General features: G+C 40.6%; 1 protein-coding gene across 1 annotated transcript in view; it reads left to right on the forward strand.

Annotated features, from left to right (window-relative positions):
• Window positions 1-17,180, forward strand: part of LOC114669221 (serine/threonine-protein kinase ULK1-like) — a 110,597-nt gene that overhangs the window by 25,778 nt on the left and 67,639 nt on the right. Inside the window, exon 5 of the mRNA XM_028825415.2 lies at window positions 5,278-5,314. Coding sequence (XP_028681248.1) covers window positions 5,278-5,314 — 37 coding nt within the window. The remainder of the gene's footprint in view (window positions 1-5,277; window positions 5,315-17,180) is intronic.

The raw sequence follows: 17,180 nt of genomic DNA on the forward strand, positions 1-17,180 counted from the left end.
TCATACAAACAATGCAGCTCAAAGTGCTTTACATGATGAAGAAAGAGGAAATAGAAGACAAAACAAATAATTAAAATTAGGGAACACTAATTAACATAGAATAAAAGTAAGGTCCAATGGCCAGGGAGGACAGAAAAGACAAAAAAACTCCAGATGGCTGGAGAAAAAAATAAAATCTGCAGGGGTTCCAGGCCACGAGACCACCCAGCCCCCTCTAGGCATTCTACCTAACATAAGTGACCTCAATCAGTCCTCATTGTATTCAGGGTTCACAGGGAAGAACTTGATGATGACGGTCATGTGGACTTCTGGCCTTTAAACCACCAATGGAGGGACATCACGGTGTTTCGATTAGGTGGTGGTGGCGCAGATCACAACAACACAGAAAACCAGAAAAAGAACAGAAGAGAAGTTAGACAAACTTAGGACCTTGCTTAAAGGAAAATATGTCTTCCAAACACAAATGATGCAGTGGCAGCAGAGAATGGTGTGGGTGGGCAATCCCATGGGACCCCAAGCCTTCAGGACCCCTCTAAGCACCTTTCTTCTTCTCCCCCTATTTCACGTTTGTCATACATGTGTGTTCAGAATCATGACCAGCGATTTGAAAGCATATGACTACAAACTGTTTCCCCCATTGACTGCTCCTGTTACGAGTTCAAACAGCGGCTCTTGCTGATCATACGGTGTAAAACAGGGGGATGCTGGGTAGCAGCATTAGTGACTGGGCAGCAAGTTTGTGCGTCTAGTGACTGAAACTCCATATGTAGGGTACGCTAAGTTCTGACTGGGTGTTTGCGCCCACAAGCTCTGTGCTAGGCAGTGTTGGGGAGAAAGTAATATGTGTTAGGTAGTCGGATTCCTTTTTAAAGTGTTGAGTAAGGTAATTAATACTTATTTTACTGGAGTAAAAGTACCTGTGTTACTCCAAAAAAAGAAAGTTTTTTTTTTTAAACGTTGAAAGGAACTTTCCCTGTCTTCAAACCTTGCTTGACTAACATTTGGCAAAATAGATAGATACTTTATTAATCCCAAGGGGAAATTCACATACTCCAGTCTGTCGCTGAAGCTGCTCTTCTGTCTGGAGATGATCCTGTTTAGTGGATGCAGTGGATTCTCCATGATTGACAGGAGTCTGCTCAGCGCCCGTCGCTCTGCCACAGATGTCAAACTGCCAGCTCCGTGCATACAATAGAGCCTGCCTTCCTCATCAGTTTGTCCAGGTGTGAGGTGTCCTTCTTCTTAATGCTGCCTCCCCAGCACACCACCACATAGAAGAGGGCGCTCGCCACAACCGTCTGATAGAACATCTGCAGCATCTTATTGCAGATGTTGAAGGACGCCAGCCTTCTAAGGAAGTATAGTTGGCTCTGTCCTTTCTTACACAGAGCATCAGTATTGGCAGTCCAGTCCAATTTATCATCCAGCTGCACTCCCAGGTATTTATAGGTCTGCACCATCTGCACACAGTCACCTCTGATGATCACAGGGTCCATGAGGGGTCTGGGCCTCCTAAAATCCACCACCAGCTCCTTGGTTTTGCTGGTGTTCAGTTGTAGGTGGTTTGAGTCGCACCATTTAACAAAGTCCTTGATTAAGTTTCTATACTCCTCTTCCTGCCCATTCCTGATGCAGCCAACGATAGCAGTGTCGTCAGCGAACTTTTGCACGTGGCAGGACTCCGAGTTGTATTGGAAGTCCGATGTATATAGGCTGAACAGGACCGGAGAAAGTACAGTCCCCTGTGGCGCTCCTGTGTTGCTGACCACAATGTCAGACCTGCAGTTCCCGAGACGCACATACTGAGGTCTGTCTGTAAGATAGTCCACGATCCATGCTACCAGGTATGAATCTTCTCCCATCTCTGTCAGCTTGTCCCTAAGGAGCAGAAGTTGGATGGTGTTGAAAGCACTAGAGAAGTCCAGAAACATAATTCTTACACCGCCACTGCCTCTGTCCAAGTGGGAGAGTGATCGGTGTAGCATATAGATGATGGCATCCTCCGCTCCCACCTTCTCCTGGTATGCGAACTGCAGAGGGTCGAGGACGTGGCGGACCTGTGGCCTTAGGTGGTGAAGCAGCAGTAATTATTGTACAATAATTATTGTAGCAATAAAAGCTACAATAGGATAAAGTGCAATAATAATTTTATATTTTCTGACATTTTAGTTAATACATTTTCTACACATGTATTTCAGAGTGGCAGTTTGACGATTGTAAAACATGGTGTGTAGCCTGCCAATGGATGTGATGCTCAGGGGTTTCTGGACTCCACTCTTTAAAGCAGGAGTGTTGAACTCTGCTTCTGGAGGGCTTTCATTTTAACCATCTTCTTCATTAGTGACCAGTTTCTACTGCTAATTACCTTCTTTTGCCTTAGTTTTAATTAACTTGACTCAGGCCCCTTAGTTGTCTCCTTTTCTTTAATTAGCAGCCCAACAATAATGAGACACAAAACAAGCAGCCACATGACCAGCTCACCTGTGCCCATCATGCAGTATCTGAAAATAAAGAAAGGTGAAGGTCTCAGTACGGCTGATCTGCTCAGGTCACCAAAACATGTTGACGATGTTCTTAGAAAAAACAGAAAATTAACAGTTTTGGAAATGTCTTCTGTGGCAGAAAGAGAGCAACAACAAGCCATGGAATTAAACTCAAGAATCAGCTTCTCGTTAAGCGATTGGTTGGAGTTTGAAATCCCAGTTAAGCTGATCATCTGTCTGCTCGTTTCACGTCTCATTTCTGTTTGGCTGTCATTTAATAAAGAAAAGAATCAATTCATAGGACTGAATCCTTAAAAACAGGGCTATTAAAATGAAGGATAAAGAAGTTAATTAGCAGTGAAAACTGGTCACTGATTAGGAGAAGGGTTAGAATGAAAACCTGTAGCCACTGCGGCCCTCCAGGCCTGGAGTTCAACACCCGTGCTATAAAGGGTCCCCTACTGGACCCCAATAAATGGATGGATCTACTGTTAAATTATGTTCTTTATGTTGCCATTTAAATTATATGCGACTCCCCTGTATGTTAAATTGTTCCGAAATACAGCATGCTGCTTCAAAGCGTCAACACAAAGAAAGGATTGTGACAGTTACTACGATTGACTCATTTCATGTTGTGGTGCCAGGCCTCCACGGTGCTCGTCGACCCCAAGTGTAGATGGCTTATTGCTCATTTACACCGTTACTTTATGTTGCTCGCCATTGCTGCACTAGTTGGAAATCTGAAGCAGTTTTGACAGGCTTGTTTCAGCTCCTCTACAGCTGGCACTGAAGTGGTTTATTTGCCAACACATGCTATGGGTGATCCCTTGGCTAGGTTAAAAAACAAAATTGTTTTTCCTTCTTTCAGCATATGAAAGTGTAAATTTTGACATTTGACAAATCTTGACAGAAGCCAGCTCTGGGCTTAGGATTTAATAACTAATGCTGGCTTATAAAATGAGCAGTTTTTCATACAGCAAGAGAAAAAGTAGCACAAAAGCAATAATGCACTGTTTGTAAGGCGTGTTCCCCAACACTGATATTAAGTATGAAGTATGTTTTGTTTTAATTGAAGGAAATTATTTTCTGATTTTGTGATTACATAACATACATACAGTATATATATATATAGAGTTCATAATACAAAGCAGGCAAAGCCTGCGGAGACACAATCAAAGTCGTGAAGTCGCTGACGTGATATTCTACAATTCATTTTGTGGTCTCAGTCACCAATATCACCAAATACATTCACGAACGTAGCATATAAAACAATCAAGTGTCCACTCAGTTAAAAATCCATGCAGCGGTAGTTAAATTCATTTTGGATTAAATGTCCTTTTAATTAAATAAATAGCCTACAAAAATTTTGTCCAGTATTCTATGTGTCCTGTGCATGTTTCTGTAATAATGTGTTTACCGTGCCGTCCTCTTAATCAAAAACGAAATATCTGACTTGTCAGAGAAACTCTATATTCAATTAAATATACCTAAATTTTATTCAGATTTTTTCTTGAAATCTTTATATATCTTTTTTTTTTTTTAATATTATAATAGGGTGTTGCGGTGGGCTGGCACCCTGCCTTGCACCCTGTGTTGGCTGGGATTGACTCCAGCAGACCCCCGTGAACCTGTGTTAGGATATAGCGGGTTGGACAATGACTGACTGACTAATAGGGCGTTCCTTCAATGTTTTTCCCCACAGGCCCCTTATGTACTAGCTATGCCACTTACACACCCTGAATGGACACTTCCTTATGTCTGGTAGAAGTTAAGGACCCCCTTTTTGCCACATAACAGCCTGAATTCTTGAAGCCTGGTGTCAACATGATTCTGGAAACCTTCTTTTTGGATTTTGGTCCATGCTGACTCGGCAGAATCATGCAGTGCATCCACACATTCATTCCAAAGAGGCTCTGTTTGTATTGAGCTCAGGTGACCGTGGGGGCTTCTGGAGTAAACTGAAGTCACTGTCACATTTGTGGAACCAGCTTGAGATAATCTGTGGCTTGTGACATAAAATTATCCACTTGAAAAAAGGGCACACTGTGGTCATGATGGGATACGCATGGTCAACAGAAATACCCAGGTATGGTGTGCCCTTCAAATTAAGAAGATGTTACTGTGGATACTATGCAGGAGGGATTTGTATATGCCTGTCATTCATTGCAAGTTTAGAGATTTATCAGACCAGGCAGCATTTTTCCACTCTTCACTTGTCCACTTTTGCAAGTCACATGCTTACAGTGATTGACTTCTGGTTCTTGGCTGACTGCCCCATTCCCTGATGTGGTTTCTTGCTGCTGTAGCCCCTTTGTTTTATGGTCTGATAACAGCTCATTTTCTGAGATGGCTTTCTGCACATCTCTGTTGCTTGTCAAGTCTGGCCATTCTCTTCTGTCTGGTGACCTTGATAATGTATTTTCAGTCTGCTGCTTGCAGGATAAGTTTTGTTTATCCCACCATTGTATGAAATCACCACTTCTGGCAGAGACAGTCATGCCTTGTAGATTGCCTATTCAAATGTTTGGTTCAACAGTAACTTCTTGACCCCGTCTACGTGTTACATATCTCAAATTTTAGCCACGTGACTGGCATTTTAGAGGAGGGCTCTATTTGTGTTAGTGAGTAGTTGGACTGAAATTAATTGCCCACAGATACAGATAGAATAGTCTAGTTTGTTTGTATAGGAATCAGTGATATGTCTTTGCACTGTCTGAAATAAATGTAAAATTTCTTAATGTAATCTTTTTTGTGTTCTGTAAAATGAGCTCTTTTCATTTACTTGTTTTTCCAGTATTGCAATGGCGGTGACCTGGCCGACTATCTCCACTGTAAGTTGACAACTGCCTGTTTTTTCCTTTAGTTTTCTGAACATTAATGCAATTGTCATGAGTTTTACCCTTCAGCTGTGCATTTAACAGTACTGATTATTTCACACTCTGTGTGTGTATATGTGTGTGTATATGTATATATGTGTGAATGTATACAGTCATATGAAAAAGTTTGGGAACCCCTCTTAATTCTTTGGATTTTTGTTTCTCATTGGCGGAGCTTTCAAAGTAGCAACTTCCTTTTAATATATGACATGCCTTATGGAAACGGTGACATTAAGTTTATTGGATTAACAGAAAATATGCAATATACATCATAACAAAATCAGACAGGTGCATAAATGTGGGCACCCCAATAGAGATATGACATCAATACTTAGTTGAGCCTCCTTTTCAAATCTAACAGCCTCTAGACGCTGTCCTCCTATAGCCTTTGATGAGTGTATGGATTCTGGATGAAGGTATTGTTGACCATTGTTCATATAAAATCTCTCCAGTTCAGTTAAACTTGATGGCTGCCGAGCATGGAAAGCCTGTTTCATATCATCCCATAGATTTGCAATGATATTCAAGTCAGGGGACTGTGACGGCCATTCCAGAACATTGTACTTCTCCCTCTCCATGAATGCCTTTGTAGATTTCGAACTGTGTTTTGGGTCATTGTCTTGTTGGAATATCCAACCCCTGCATAACTTCAACTTTGTGACTGATGCTTGAACATTATTCTGAAAAATTTGTTGATATTGGGTTGAATTCATCTGACCCTCGACTTTAACAAGGGCCCCAGTCCCTGAACTAGCCACACAGCCCCACAGCATGATGGAACCTCCACCAAATTTGACAGTAGGTAGCAGGTGTTTGTCTTCCCCCATGCAAATCGCTTTTTGTTATGACCAAATAACTCAATTTTTGTCTCATCAGTCCAAAGCACTTTGTTCTAAAATGAATCTGGCTTGTCTAAATGAGCATTTGCATACAACAAGCGACTCTGTTTGTGACGTGAGTACAGAAAGGGCTTCTTTCTCATCACCCTGCCATACAGATGTTTTTTGTGCAAATTGCTCTGAATTGTAGAACGATGTAGAGATATACCATCTGCAGCAAGATGTTCTTGGAGGTCTTTGGAGGTGATCTGTGGGTTGTCTGTCACCATTCTCACAATCCTCCTCATATGCTGCTCCTGTATTTGTCTTGGCCTGCCAGACCTGCTGAATTTAACGGCAACTGTGCCTGTGGCCTTCCATTTCCTGATTCCATTCCTTACAGTTGAAACTGACAGTTTAAACCTCTGAGATACCTTTTTGTAGCCTTCCCTTAAACCATGAGACTGAACAATCTTTGTTTTCAGATCTTTGGAGAGTTGCTTTGAGGATCCCATGCTGTCACTCTTCAGAGGAGAGTCAAAGGGAAGGAAGGACAACTTGCAATTGACCACCTTAACTACCTTTATATCTCATGATTGGACACACCTGTCTATGAAGTTCAAGGCTTAATGAGCTCATCCAACCAATTTAGTGTTGCATGTAATCAGCATTGAGCAGTGACAGGCGTTCAAATCAACAAAATTACAAGAGGACCCACATTTGTGCGCAGCCAGTTTTTCACATTTGATTTAATTTCATACAACTAAATACTGCTTCACTAAAAATCTTTGTTCGGAAAACATCGCAGTACTCAGATGTTCCTAGGAAATGAAAGACATACCACTGTTATCTTTTTTGTTGAAAGTAAATTATTATGCAAGCTGAGAGGGGGTCCCAAACTTTTTCATATGACTGTATGTGTGTGTGTATATGTGTGTGTGTATATATATATATATATATATATATATATATATAGTACTGTGCAAAAGTTTTAGGCAATATATAATATAACATTTTTCTGCCCTTTATAGTTTGTAAACATAAGATAATTTAAATATGTTTTACTAAACAGGAAGGTAGTGAGCTTTGATGATCTGTTTCCTGTGGCTCAATCTGAAGTATATTCTTAGTGGTGCAATGTTTTTTTTTGTTTTTTTTGTCAAAAGAAAATAAGAACTTGTGGTATCAAAATATTTGCTGTGCTTCCCTGTGCCATTTCGAGACATAAAAAGCTGATTACTATTTACTTGTTCAAGCAGATGTGCAAATTAAGGGTGTATTCTCAAATGGCAGCCGCACCAGCATGTGTCTGCAAACTGAAAATAAAATAACAGAAGTCAATTCCCTGCTGAAAATAACAGATAATATGTACAGTTAACTTTTATGAACTGACCACCCAATACATTATTTGTATGACTGCATGGTGCCTTGTTAATGTAGTTTTATGTGAGTGAAGTAGTGCGTTGTCGTAATTGGGTGGCATCATGTTACTGTAAATAAATTCAGTTGCTGCATTTTGGTAATATCTGACTTTTCCAGTGTGACCACAGAATGAGTGAGAACATAAGCAGAAGATGATTTTTTATATGATACCTGAGATGTCAGGTCCACTCTCAGTTGAGTGTCTGTCTTCTGACACATTCTCCTTGGTGTGTGAGCTATTCAGGCCCTCATCCAGCAGAGCAACCCCCCAATAACTTTTCTCCAATAATGCTTTACATTCGGCATCAAGTTCTTCTGGTCAAATGCTGTCTTTTTTTTTTTTTTTTTTTTTGCCTTGATTGCCCAGTGGACATTATTCCAGAAGTCTTAGTCTTTCTTTGCCTAGGTTGTCTCATCCTGATGCTCTCTCTGTGTAGTAAAGGTTTACTCCGAGCACACAGATGTAATTTGTGCAGCCTCTTTTTAATGGCTGACTTGTACAACTTGACATCATCTTTGTTCTTATGATGAAATTCTGGGCTTCTTACTGACTTTTTCAGCATCTTGAATTCTGTACTCGGGCTGAACTTGCTGGGGCCACCTGCGTTGGACAAGTTGGCAGTTATTTGAAATCTTCTCCACTTGTAGATGATCTTCTGATTTCCAGTTGCTTGGAGATCACATTAAATTCTTTCCCAGACTATAACCACCCTTGTGAAGGTCTCAGAGAGCTCTAACAGTCTTGACATGGGGATAACACACACCTCAACAATGAACAGCAAACCTAACTAGATGTCTGAGGTTTAAACAAAAGGGCCGCTCCAGACAAGAAGCTTTCTGATGACGAGCTAATCCTTTGGACCACATTCTGATTTGAGCTAGTGATAAATATAGGTGGGCGGGGGGCGGTCTTATTTTTCCACATATGAAACTTGCATTTATGTTTGATTAAATTAATTGGCATAATATTTGTTATAATACCTTTATCTAAAAATACTGTTTAAATGGAGATCAAATCTAGATATATTAACAAAAAGAAAAGAACAAACATTTCACAGAGTGGACATTTTCACACAAATCATCAGTCTGATGGACAAAGACAACGTCAACTCTGTTGACATCCTTGATGCAAATCTTCATTATCATCTTGGTTGCATCATAAATTTTCATTTTTTCAGCAATACCTTATGAAGGAGCCCCTCAGAAGATTGCACATTATAAAACACTCAGGTAGTATTTTTAACTTATGGTTTTGCTTATTATTTAAAAAAAATAAAATAGTGGACATGGAATTCCTCTGCAATTGAGAGATGGCTTAGTGGAGGTGACTCTTTGAGATCGCTGTCGCATTTGCCAGTAATCAACAGAGAGGCCTTCATTGTCACAGGAGCCCAGGCCATGGCAGATTTTCTAAATGATTTTCCTCCTCCAGCTGAGTAGATCAGTTTGCTTTGCCGCTTTACAGCGTTTGTGCACTGGCATTGTTTGTATTTTGGGTAAATCAGATGTTTTGAATACCACATTGTAAAGATGTTCTCAAGAACTAGTAAATGAGGAACACGGTTAAAGCAGTGGGTTGCTTGAAGACAATCTTGAGTTAGTCACTCAGGCAAACAGAACTTGACACCCAATAATGTACGGTTTGTGACATCAGCGGAGGTTCTGTTACAGATTGGGTCCTCTTGCAGGCCTCATTTTTTCGTTTTCATCTGATGTTAGTGTAGGCTCCTCCTGTAGTGACTGTGGACTGGATTAAGTAGCGTAAGTTGATGCTTATTACTTTGTCATCATGAAGTTTTGATTTTTGTCCCTTTTAGTTGGCCACATTTGCACAACTGAAAGTTTAGGCAGGATGACACCTTTCAATGATTATTTCAATGCTTATTGTATTTTCAAAGAATATAAGGAATGATGTGGCATGTATTCTTTGACTGTGGGGAGAACAACTTTATAGTAGAGAATGGAGACTAATGTAAGTAACTGTATCAGGTTTTAATAGTATGCCCCAGTTCCTATTTGTTTTCCATTCTGTAAGATTCATGTGGTCTTCGTTATTCTCATGGTCAATGTCTCCTCCTTTTTTGGTACTATCTCAGCATTCTGAGGTCTGCTAATTTTATTTTAATCTTTCAAAAAATTCAAACTCTGTAAAGAAAACTGCAATCCTGGGACTGACTTTACAGTGTGTGGACCTTTGCATGGCTTTCCTGAAATGATGACGACTGTGAAATTCCATAGTGAGTTCTCCCAATTATTCAGCTACCAAGTTGGGATGATGAGAAGCTGACTTGTCTGTCATTGGGGTGCAGTTCATCCTGTCCACTATGTTAGAATGATTACCTTAAGAGATGCCGATTTGCTGGGGAAGAAGAGAATCCTCCACTCCCACATGCTACATTAGTGTCATAAGACATGTTGGGAATGTGAACAGCATGATTAGACTAAAAGATGCCGGGATCTGTTATGGAGTCATTTTATTTTGTGACCTCCACTTTGTATTTCTTTAAAAAAAATATTTGCCGCCTTTTAGTTGGTGTTTTACAGTTATTCTGTATCCAGCATCGCACTTGGCTTCTTTGCCCTTCTGTGAAGTGTTACTTTGAATTCATCGAGTGATGATGTGCAAAACTGAAGAAGCGCAGTAAAGGCTCTCTGTACTTAAAAAAAGATGGAAAACAAAAAGAATCCAAAAATGATGCGCTGGTATTTTTTTCTTTGTCTAAAACCCACTTCTTAGGTCAGATACTGTTCAGGTGGTCTCTTCATTTTCTCATCCTTCGGTATGTTCAGTTGCTTCCAGCTCTAGTCCACTTAGTCTGGTGTTTAGCAGAGTAGCACATGAAGAACTGTATTCTATCAGCGCTAATTGGCACTTGTAGCTGCTCCCCGCTCCATCTCTCTCTAATCGCTCAGTTTCTGACGGCTCCTTCTGCTCTTTGTAAGACTCCAGTGGCAGGTATGTTTGGCGAGTTTTTTTGCACATCATATTTTATCGTTTACCACGTGTCATATTTTTTATTATGCCTTTTCTCTTTCTATGCCCGAAAGGACGTTTTCTTGTGTTGTAGTGTGGGCTTTAAAAATTCTTTCTCATCTTTCCTTCACTTTGTTCTGCACTTCGTGAACCTCCACACCATCTCATAAGGCTTGACTTACAGATTCTGTTTCATGGCCCTTTACTCGAGGGCAGTAACCAGCTTTACCAATTTGGTCAGGTGCACTTGATGTGTTCTCACTCGCCTATTGTGTGTTTGTTTCTTCATTCTTTATCTTCACATCTTTTTTCCTCTTTAGAATGTAGAGAAAAGCCAAGCAAATTACACCTTTTATTGGCAAACTAAAAAGATTACAATATGCAAGCTTTTGAGGCAACTCAGGCCCCTTGTAATTACATCGTGCTTGATGAAGGGGTTGCCTCGAAAGCTTGCATATTGTAATCTTTTTAGTTAGCCAATAAAAAGTGTCATTTTGCTTGACTTTTCATTGCATTCATAATGGCTAACACGGTACAACACCCTAGTACTTCTCTTTAGAAGAAATTTTTAATTCCTGTGTCCCCATATCTTTTTATTCGGTTATCCCATTTGTATTTAAATATTTCTTGGTTTCTGAAATGTTTTTAAGAATTTACTGACTAAGCCTTCTGGATTGCCCTTTTGCAAAAGTTCACCCAATCGATGGGTCCTACTTATCTCATCATGATTAAATCAGAGTTCTAATCTCAAGTGTAACCACTGAGCAGTTGTTTTCATGGAAAGCTGTGCTTACTGTTCTAAGGTGGCTTTGCTTTTGTTTAATATTTACGTCTTTCATCAGTTATCCATTGCTGAACCAATTCCGCCGTACCATTGATTTGATTAAATGATGAACTGATCACCAATTAAGCAGCTTTGAAGTGCTGTCACTCACGTGACAGTTTTGATTATTGATAACAAAAGAATATCATGTGTTAACATTCTTATAGGGTTGTTACGGCCTTGTAGAAAGTACAGTGAAATTTCTACTTATGTGTTGTATTCAGCACATATGCACACTCTGTTAACACCATCAATTACCTGGAAACATCCTAAAAATTTCCATATTGGAATGAGGTTGGCTGTTGTTTCCATACAGTGACATCTCTCTTATATATAAAATAATCCTGGGACGAGACGTGATCTTTTGAAGAGAGACACTTTCACATCTCATGAGACGAGACGTTGTGCCAAGAGATTTAACCGCACTCGGAGCTGGAAATAAAAGACAAAGAGTAGATGACAAAGTAGAACGTCGTAAAGAGGTTCAAAAACGTTGGCGCGATACACATGCAGAGCAGGTTAGAGATAATGAAAGTACTAAAATTTGAAAGTCTCAAAAAAATTATAGTAAAGATCCCATTAGCGCAAACAAATGTAAATTATTACTCGGAGAAATAACAGAATAGTAAAAAGAGATTGAATATATTGTTTGGATTTAAACTGTAAGTCGGAGACTTGTAGATCGTCTAATTCGTGTTGCCATCAGGGAAAAGTAGTGTTTCTTCCCAATGAAGAGGCGTATCCGCGAGAATTAAAAGATTTACTTGGTGAAAGTGAAATCCACATACACGAGCAGCAGAGACACGAAGGTTGGGGTGTTGGCGAGTGAAGCCCCCTAGTGTAAGAAACAAAAATCCTTCTTTTCAGGTTTGCTGCTAATGAAGAACAAGCCTTTTCTTTGACGGCTGCCCTTTTGCAATGCCGCTGATCAGACCGTATTTACATGTGAGCTCCAGTGTCTTGTCTGGCGATGCTACAATCTGATTGTGCTGACTAGTAATGCTCACTGCTTGAGTCGCGGGGTCTCTTCATCTATTATTTTCACGTTTACTCCCTCTTTCTAGTCCTGCTTGTGATGTATGTTATTGGCTAAGAGTTAAAGGAACCATTTTATACAATGCCAAAGAACTCTGGGGGGAAAGTACAGAAGCACATTGCAAACTTCGATTCATTTTTTTATTTTTAATTGTAGGGGAGTTGATCCATCTGTATTTTCTAATTTGATTTTACTAAAAATGTTTTTTAGCTCCTTCAAGTCCCTTGATTTTACATAATGGATATAGAAACCTCACTCACATCATCTCATTTACACAATGGCATTTCTTTGCACTGAATGAGTAATATTATGTACATTTGTGTCACAGAGTAGTGTTTTGTTCATAGATAAATGTTATCAGTAATTATATGTGCATTTGGCATTTGCCACTTCGGCTGCTAAGTTGAGCAGATGTATCAGGCGATTAAGAAATATCTGTCTTATCAACAGCTTTGTGTTATCTGCTCAGTTTAGAGAAGGATTTAAGTACATGTGCCAAAGTAAATGTCAAACTGGGAAAGGATTTTTACGGGATTCTTATTAGCACCAGGTCCCCCCTAGTTCTGCTTGCTCATATCAATTATTAGGCGGTTTGCCGTTCATTTCAACTCTTGGCTAATGCTGACTCATTTCCACCTTTTCTCTTTTCAGCCAGTCTTTAGTCGTTTGTTTAGTTTTACTTTGTGCTGGACATACTTGCAGTTTTTTTTGGAAATGCTCTAACGGTGCCATGGTGGAAGTCTCAAGGCACATTCTGTAACATCATGCCACAATTTCAATTCCTCAGTACATTGCAAACGCTGCAGACTCTGTAAAATGTATGGACTGTCTGGTGGTGAACTTTTGGTTGCCATTTAAACACCATCTGTGATATCGGCCGATTTAATCTCTCTATATGTAAAATCCAGCGCCTGTCTGTATGTCTGTCTGCTTTTCATGAAAGAACTACTTAACGGATTTAGATCGGGTTTTTTTTTTTCTATAATTTGCTTGAACATTCCGGTTGATTTTGCTACATCTCTCATTCCGCTAAGTATCATAGTTCGTTTGCTGCACCAATTTATTTGCGCTAATCTGAGAGGGACGCTGCAGGCTGAGGCCCTCCTCACTTGTGCGCCAGCCTCAGGGCGTACCTTACCTCCGCTTAGCTAGTCTATCAAACAGTTGTGGCGAGCGCCCTCTTCTACGCAGTGGTGTGCTGGGGAGGCAGCATTAAGAGGAAAGACGCCTCACGCCTGGACAAACTGGTGAGGAAGGCAGGCTCTATTGTTGGCATGGAGCTGGACAGTTTAATATCTGTGGCAGAGCGAAGGGCGCTCAGCAGGCTCCTATCAATTATGGAGAATCCACTGCATCCACTAAATAATGTCATCTCCAGACAGAAGAGCAGCTTCAGCGACAGACTGCTGTCACTGTCCTGCTCCACAGACAGATTGAGGAGATCGTTCCTCCCCCAAACTATGCGACTCTTTAATTCCACCAGGGGGGGTAAACGTTAATATTTAACATTATACATAGTTATTGTCTGTTTTTTTCACCTGTATTATTATCATTCTTTAATTTAATATTATTTATTGTATCAGTATGCTGCTGCTGAAGAATGTGAATTTCCCATTGGGATTAATAAAGTATCTATCTATCTATCTATCTATCTATCTATCTATCTATCTATCTATCTATCTATCTATCTATCTATCTATCTATCTATCTATCTATCTATCTATCTATCTATCTATCTAGTGAACGAGAGAACTACTTAACGTATTTAGATTCTGCAGCTTCTCACATCGTGCTAAGAATCCTAGTTCACTTGCAGGAGTGATATATTCACGCTAATCTGAGACAGAGACTGCAGGCCGAGGGGAGGGGGAAGCATGACATCAGGAGTAGGGGGCCGGGCGGGACCCTCCTCACTGTTCTGTTTCACTACTATGCGAGGGGAGCCGTTGGGGACGACTAGTCATGAATAATCGTCAAGTCTGTGCACAGAATCTTGTGCTGATTTCTTTCTGTTTTCAGTTGATTTTTGTGTCTCAAAACTTGATTACCCCTTTTTATTATTTTCTCATTCTTGGTATATTTGCTATTAGGGTGACGGATTGTTTTTTTGGCTGCAGGATGTTTATTAAGCTGCTCCCTGTGGCAGTCTTTGGCACTTTATCCATAGACCTCATTAGGGCACCACCAGTGACACAATTGAAAATACATGTAAATTATTTTTGAAATTAGGAGAACGTGTGTTATAGAACTACTGTGAGAAGGAGTTTATTTAACTAGCTGGTTGAGCTTTATTTCCTCTGCCTCTGCCTCTGATCGCAGCACTCTTCCTGTTGTCAGAGATGTCAGCTTAGATGGGCTGCCAGCATTCAGCAGCAACATCAGCAAAAGGCGAAAGGCTTCCTGTAGTTCTACCCAGACATGGTCATGTTCAGTTATTGTGATATTCAAATATTATCAGTGGCAGTTTGATCCCTGCAACCAGCAATGCTGTTCACTCGTAGGGCAAGAGAGGAATTTGAAGTCACCGCAGGGAACAGGAGAGGGTTCATTGTCAGGTTTTCAGAGCGCTAAGAAGAGCGTTCTCCTCCTTATTGATTTAACCGAGTGGTCAGTTTGGCAGATACTGCTATCTATAGAAGCACAGGAGACAACTGCAAGCCTATAAAGATCAGGTAACACATGGTAAGCATTTATAATGATCATTACGAGTGCAGCTTGAAATTTCATACAACTCAATTACACCCACTTCCTTTTTATTTTTAAACCTCAAAAAAATGTATCCACTATTTTAATTTTTTTTACATTCAATTTAATACAGTGCATCTATCCATCCATTTAAAGAAGGCAGGTGTCTATCCCAGGAGCATTTAGAGGGCACCAACTCACACATTCACACCCTGTCATTCAGAGTATCCATTTATCTTGACATCTGTGAAGATCTCACACCAACTCTGGGAGGACAAGCCCCACCAGACCCCCTTTTGGACACTTGGCAATCTGCTGGATGCCTGTGTGGTATGCTATTATCATAGTCTTGACCCTGAACCATAAGAGACATGTGTTTCATTTTCAGGTAAAGCCACAGACATGGCCGTCATTGTGAAAAGTGAAACACTACCTTGTGTTCTGCTACTGCTAGTGTAGAATTGGACATCGGGATAAGTAAGAAATGAGGATATCGCAGAATGATTTTCATTTATCTGTTAGCTTCAGCTTCTCAATTTTTAGCAACTGTTGGAATTTTTTTTCTCTTTGTTGAATATTCATCTTGGCATGTTGCTTGGCATGTGTAAAAAATGAACAATTTACAGGCTATGGGCCACGAAGGAGCCATCCTACCCAAACCAGACGGGCAGAACACAACTGTTGTCCAGCACACATGTTTTTATTTAAGTGGGCATCGCCTTTTCTTCGATCCCCACTACAGAGCACAGTACAAAATTATAATGGCACAATGCTCAGTCCCTTCTTTCTTCTTCTTCTTCCTCCTTCTCTATTTCTTAGCCATCTCCACTCCTCTCCCAGCAAACTACTCTGGCTCTCTGAATGGAGTGAGGTGGCTCCTTTTATTCTGGCCCTGGGAGTGCTCCAGGTGCCACATCAGAATTACGTGGAATCACTCCCAGGTGTGAAGGAAGTCCACTGTAGGCCTCTGCAGCTCCCCCAGGCAGCCTCCATGGAGCCCTACAGGGCTGCACTGAACTCCAGCTCCCAGCATGCCCTGTGGGAATCCGTGGTGCCACAGCCGCCCTCTAGTGTCCCAGGGGAGGTAGTGCCTTAGAGTTGCTCTCTCCCCCAGTCCTTCCATCCTGCTGACATCCCGGCTGAGGCCGCCCTTCACAAGGCATCTGATAGATTTGTGGAGCTTCATGGACTGAGTGGTTTCCTCGCAGTGGGCCACAGCCACTGCAGCATTGTTAGCTTGATATTGCTCATTTATTAAGTGGTTTCAAATTTGAGTTTTCTCATTTCCATAGTATTTTTCAGATTTCATTAGTTACATTTCGCTTCTTTGCATTGAACAACAACTTGAAGGTTGACTGCTAAGAGTCAGCAAAGTGACTTGGCTGTGTGAATTTTTTGATTATAGCCTCTAAAAAAGCATCCTTAGTGTGTTAGCATGATTGACTGCTTGTTGACTTTGATGATCTCTTCATCTTTGTAACCTTTCACCATTGACAGGTCGACTTTATTTCTGTGATGCAGCTGATGGTGGCTTACAGAAGAGTTGTGCTGCTGTAAATGGGAGAGAAGTAGAGTAGCTGTAAACGAAAGTGCCAATGAGGGCTACACGGAGTGATATACAGATATATAGTAACCCGCGGCGGGTGACCAGCAGATCTGCTGTGTTATGCACATTGACAAATATGCAACATTTTACAAGGCTTGTCTGGAATATTTTGAGTCTAAAACATCCAAAAAGCCATAAGTAATGTACTGACAGTCCTCCCAGAAGACGATTTCCAAGAATGCTCCCGGGGTAGAAGGCCAGACTTGTAAAAACACGTAATCATTTTTACAGTACAATTCTCTTTATTACCAGTTTGCTTAATTTCATGGCAGATCTGATATATATAACATTCTCAAATGCACTGAATCCACTTCAAGGATGTGGTTAGCCAGAGGTGGTCCGGGTAGCATTGGGCAGGAAGTAACCCTGATGGGTTCCAGTATAATAGACCATGTCAAACAATGCATTCAAACAAATGAGACCGTCTAAAGTTTGGAGTCTGGTTATGTTTTGCTCA

The sequence above is a fragment of the Erpetoichthys calabaricus genome, chromosome 18 (assembly GCF_900747795.2).
Source record: "Erpetoichthys calabaricus chromosome 18, fErpCal1.3, whole genome shotgun sequence".
Taxonomy (NCBI): Eukaryota; Metazoa; Chordata; class Cladistia; order Polypteriformes; family Polypteridae; genus Erpetoichthys; species Erpetoichthys calabaricus.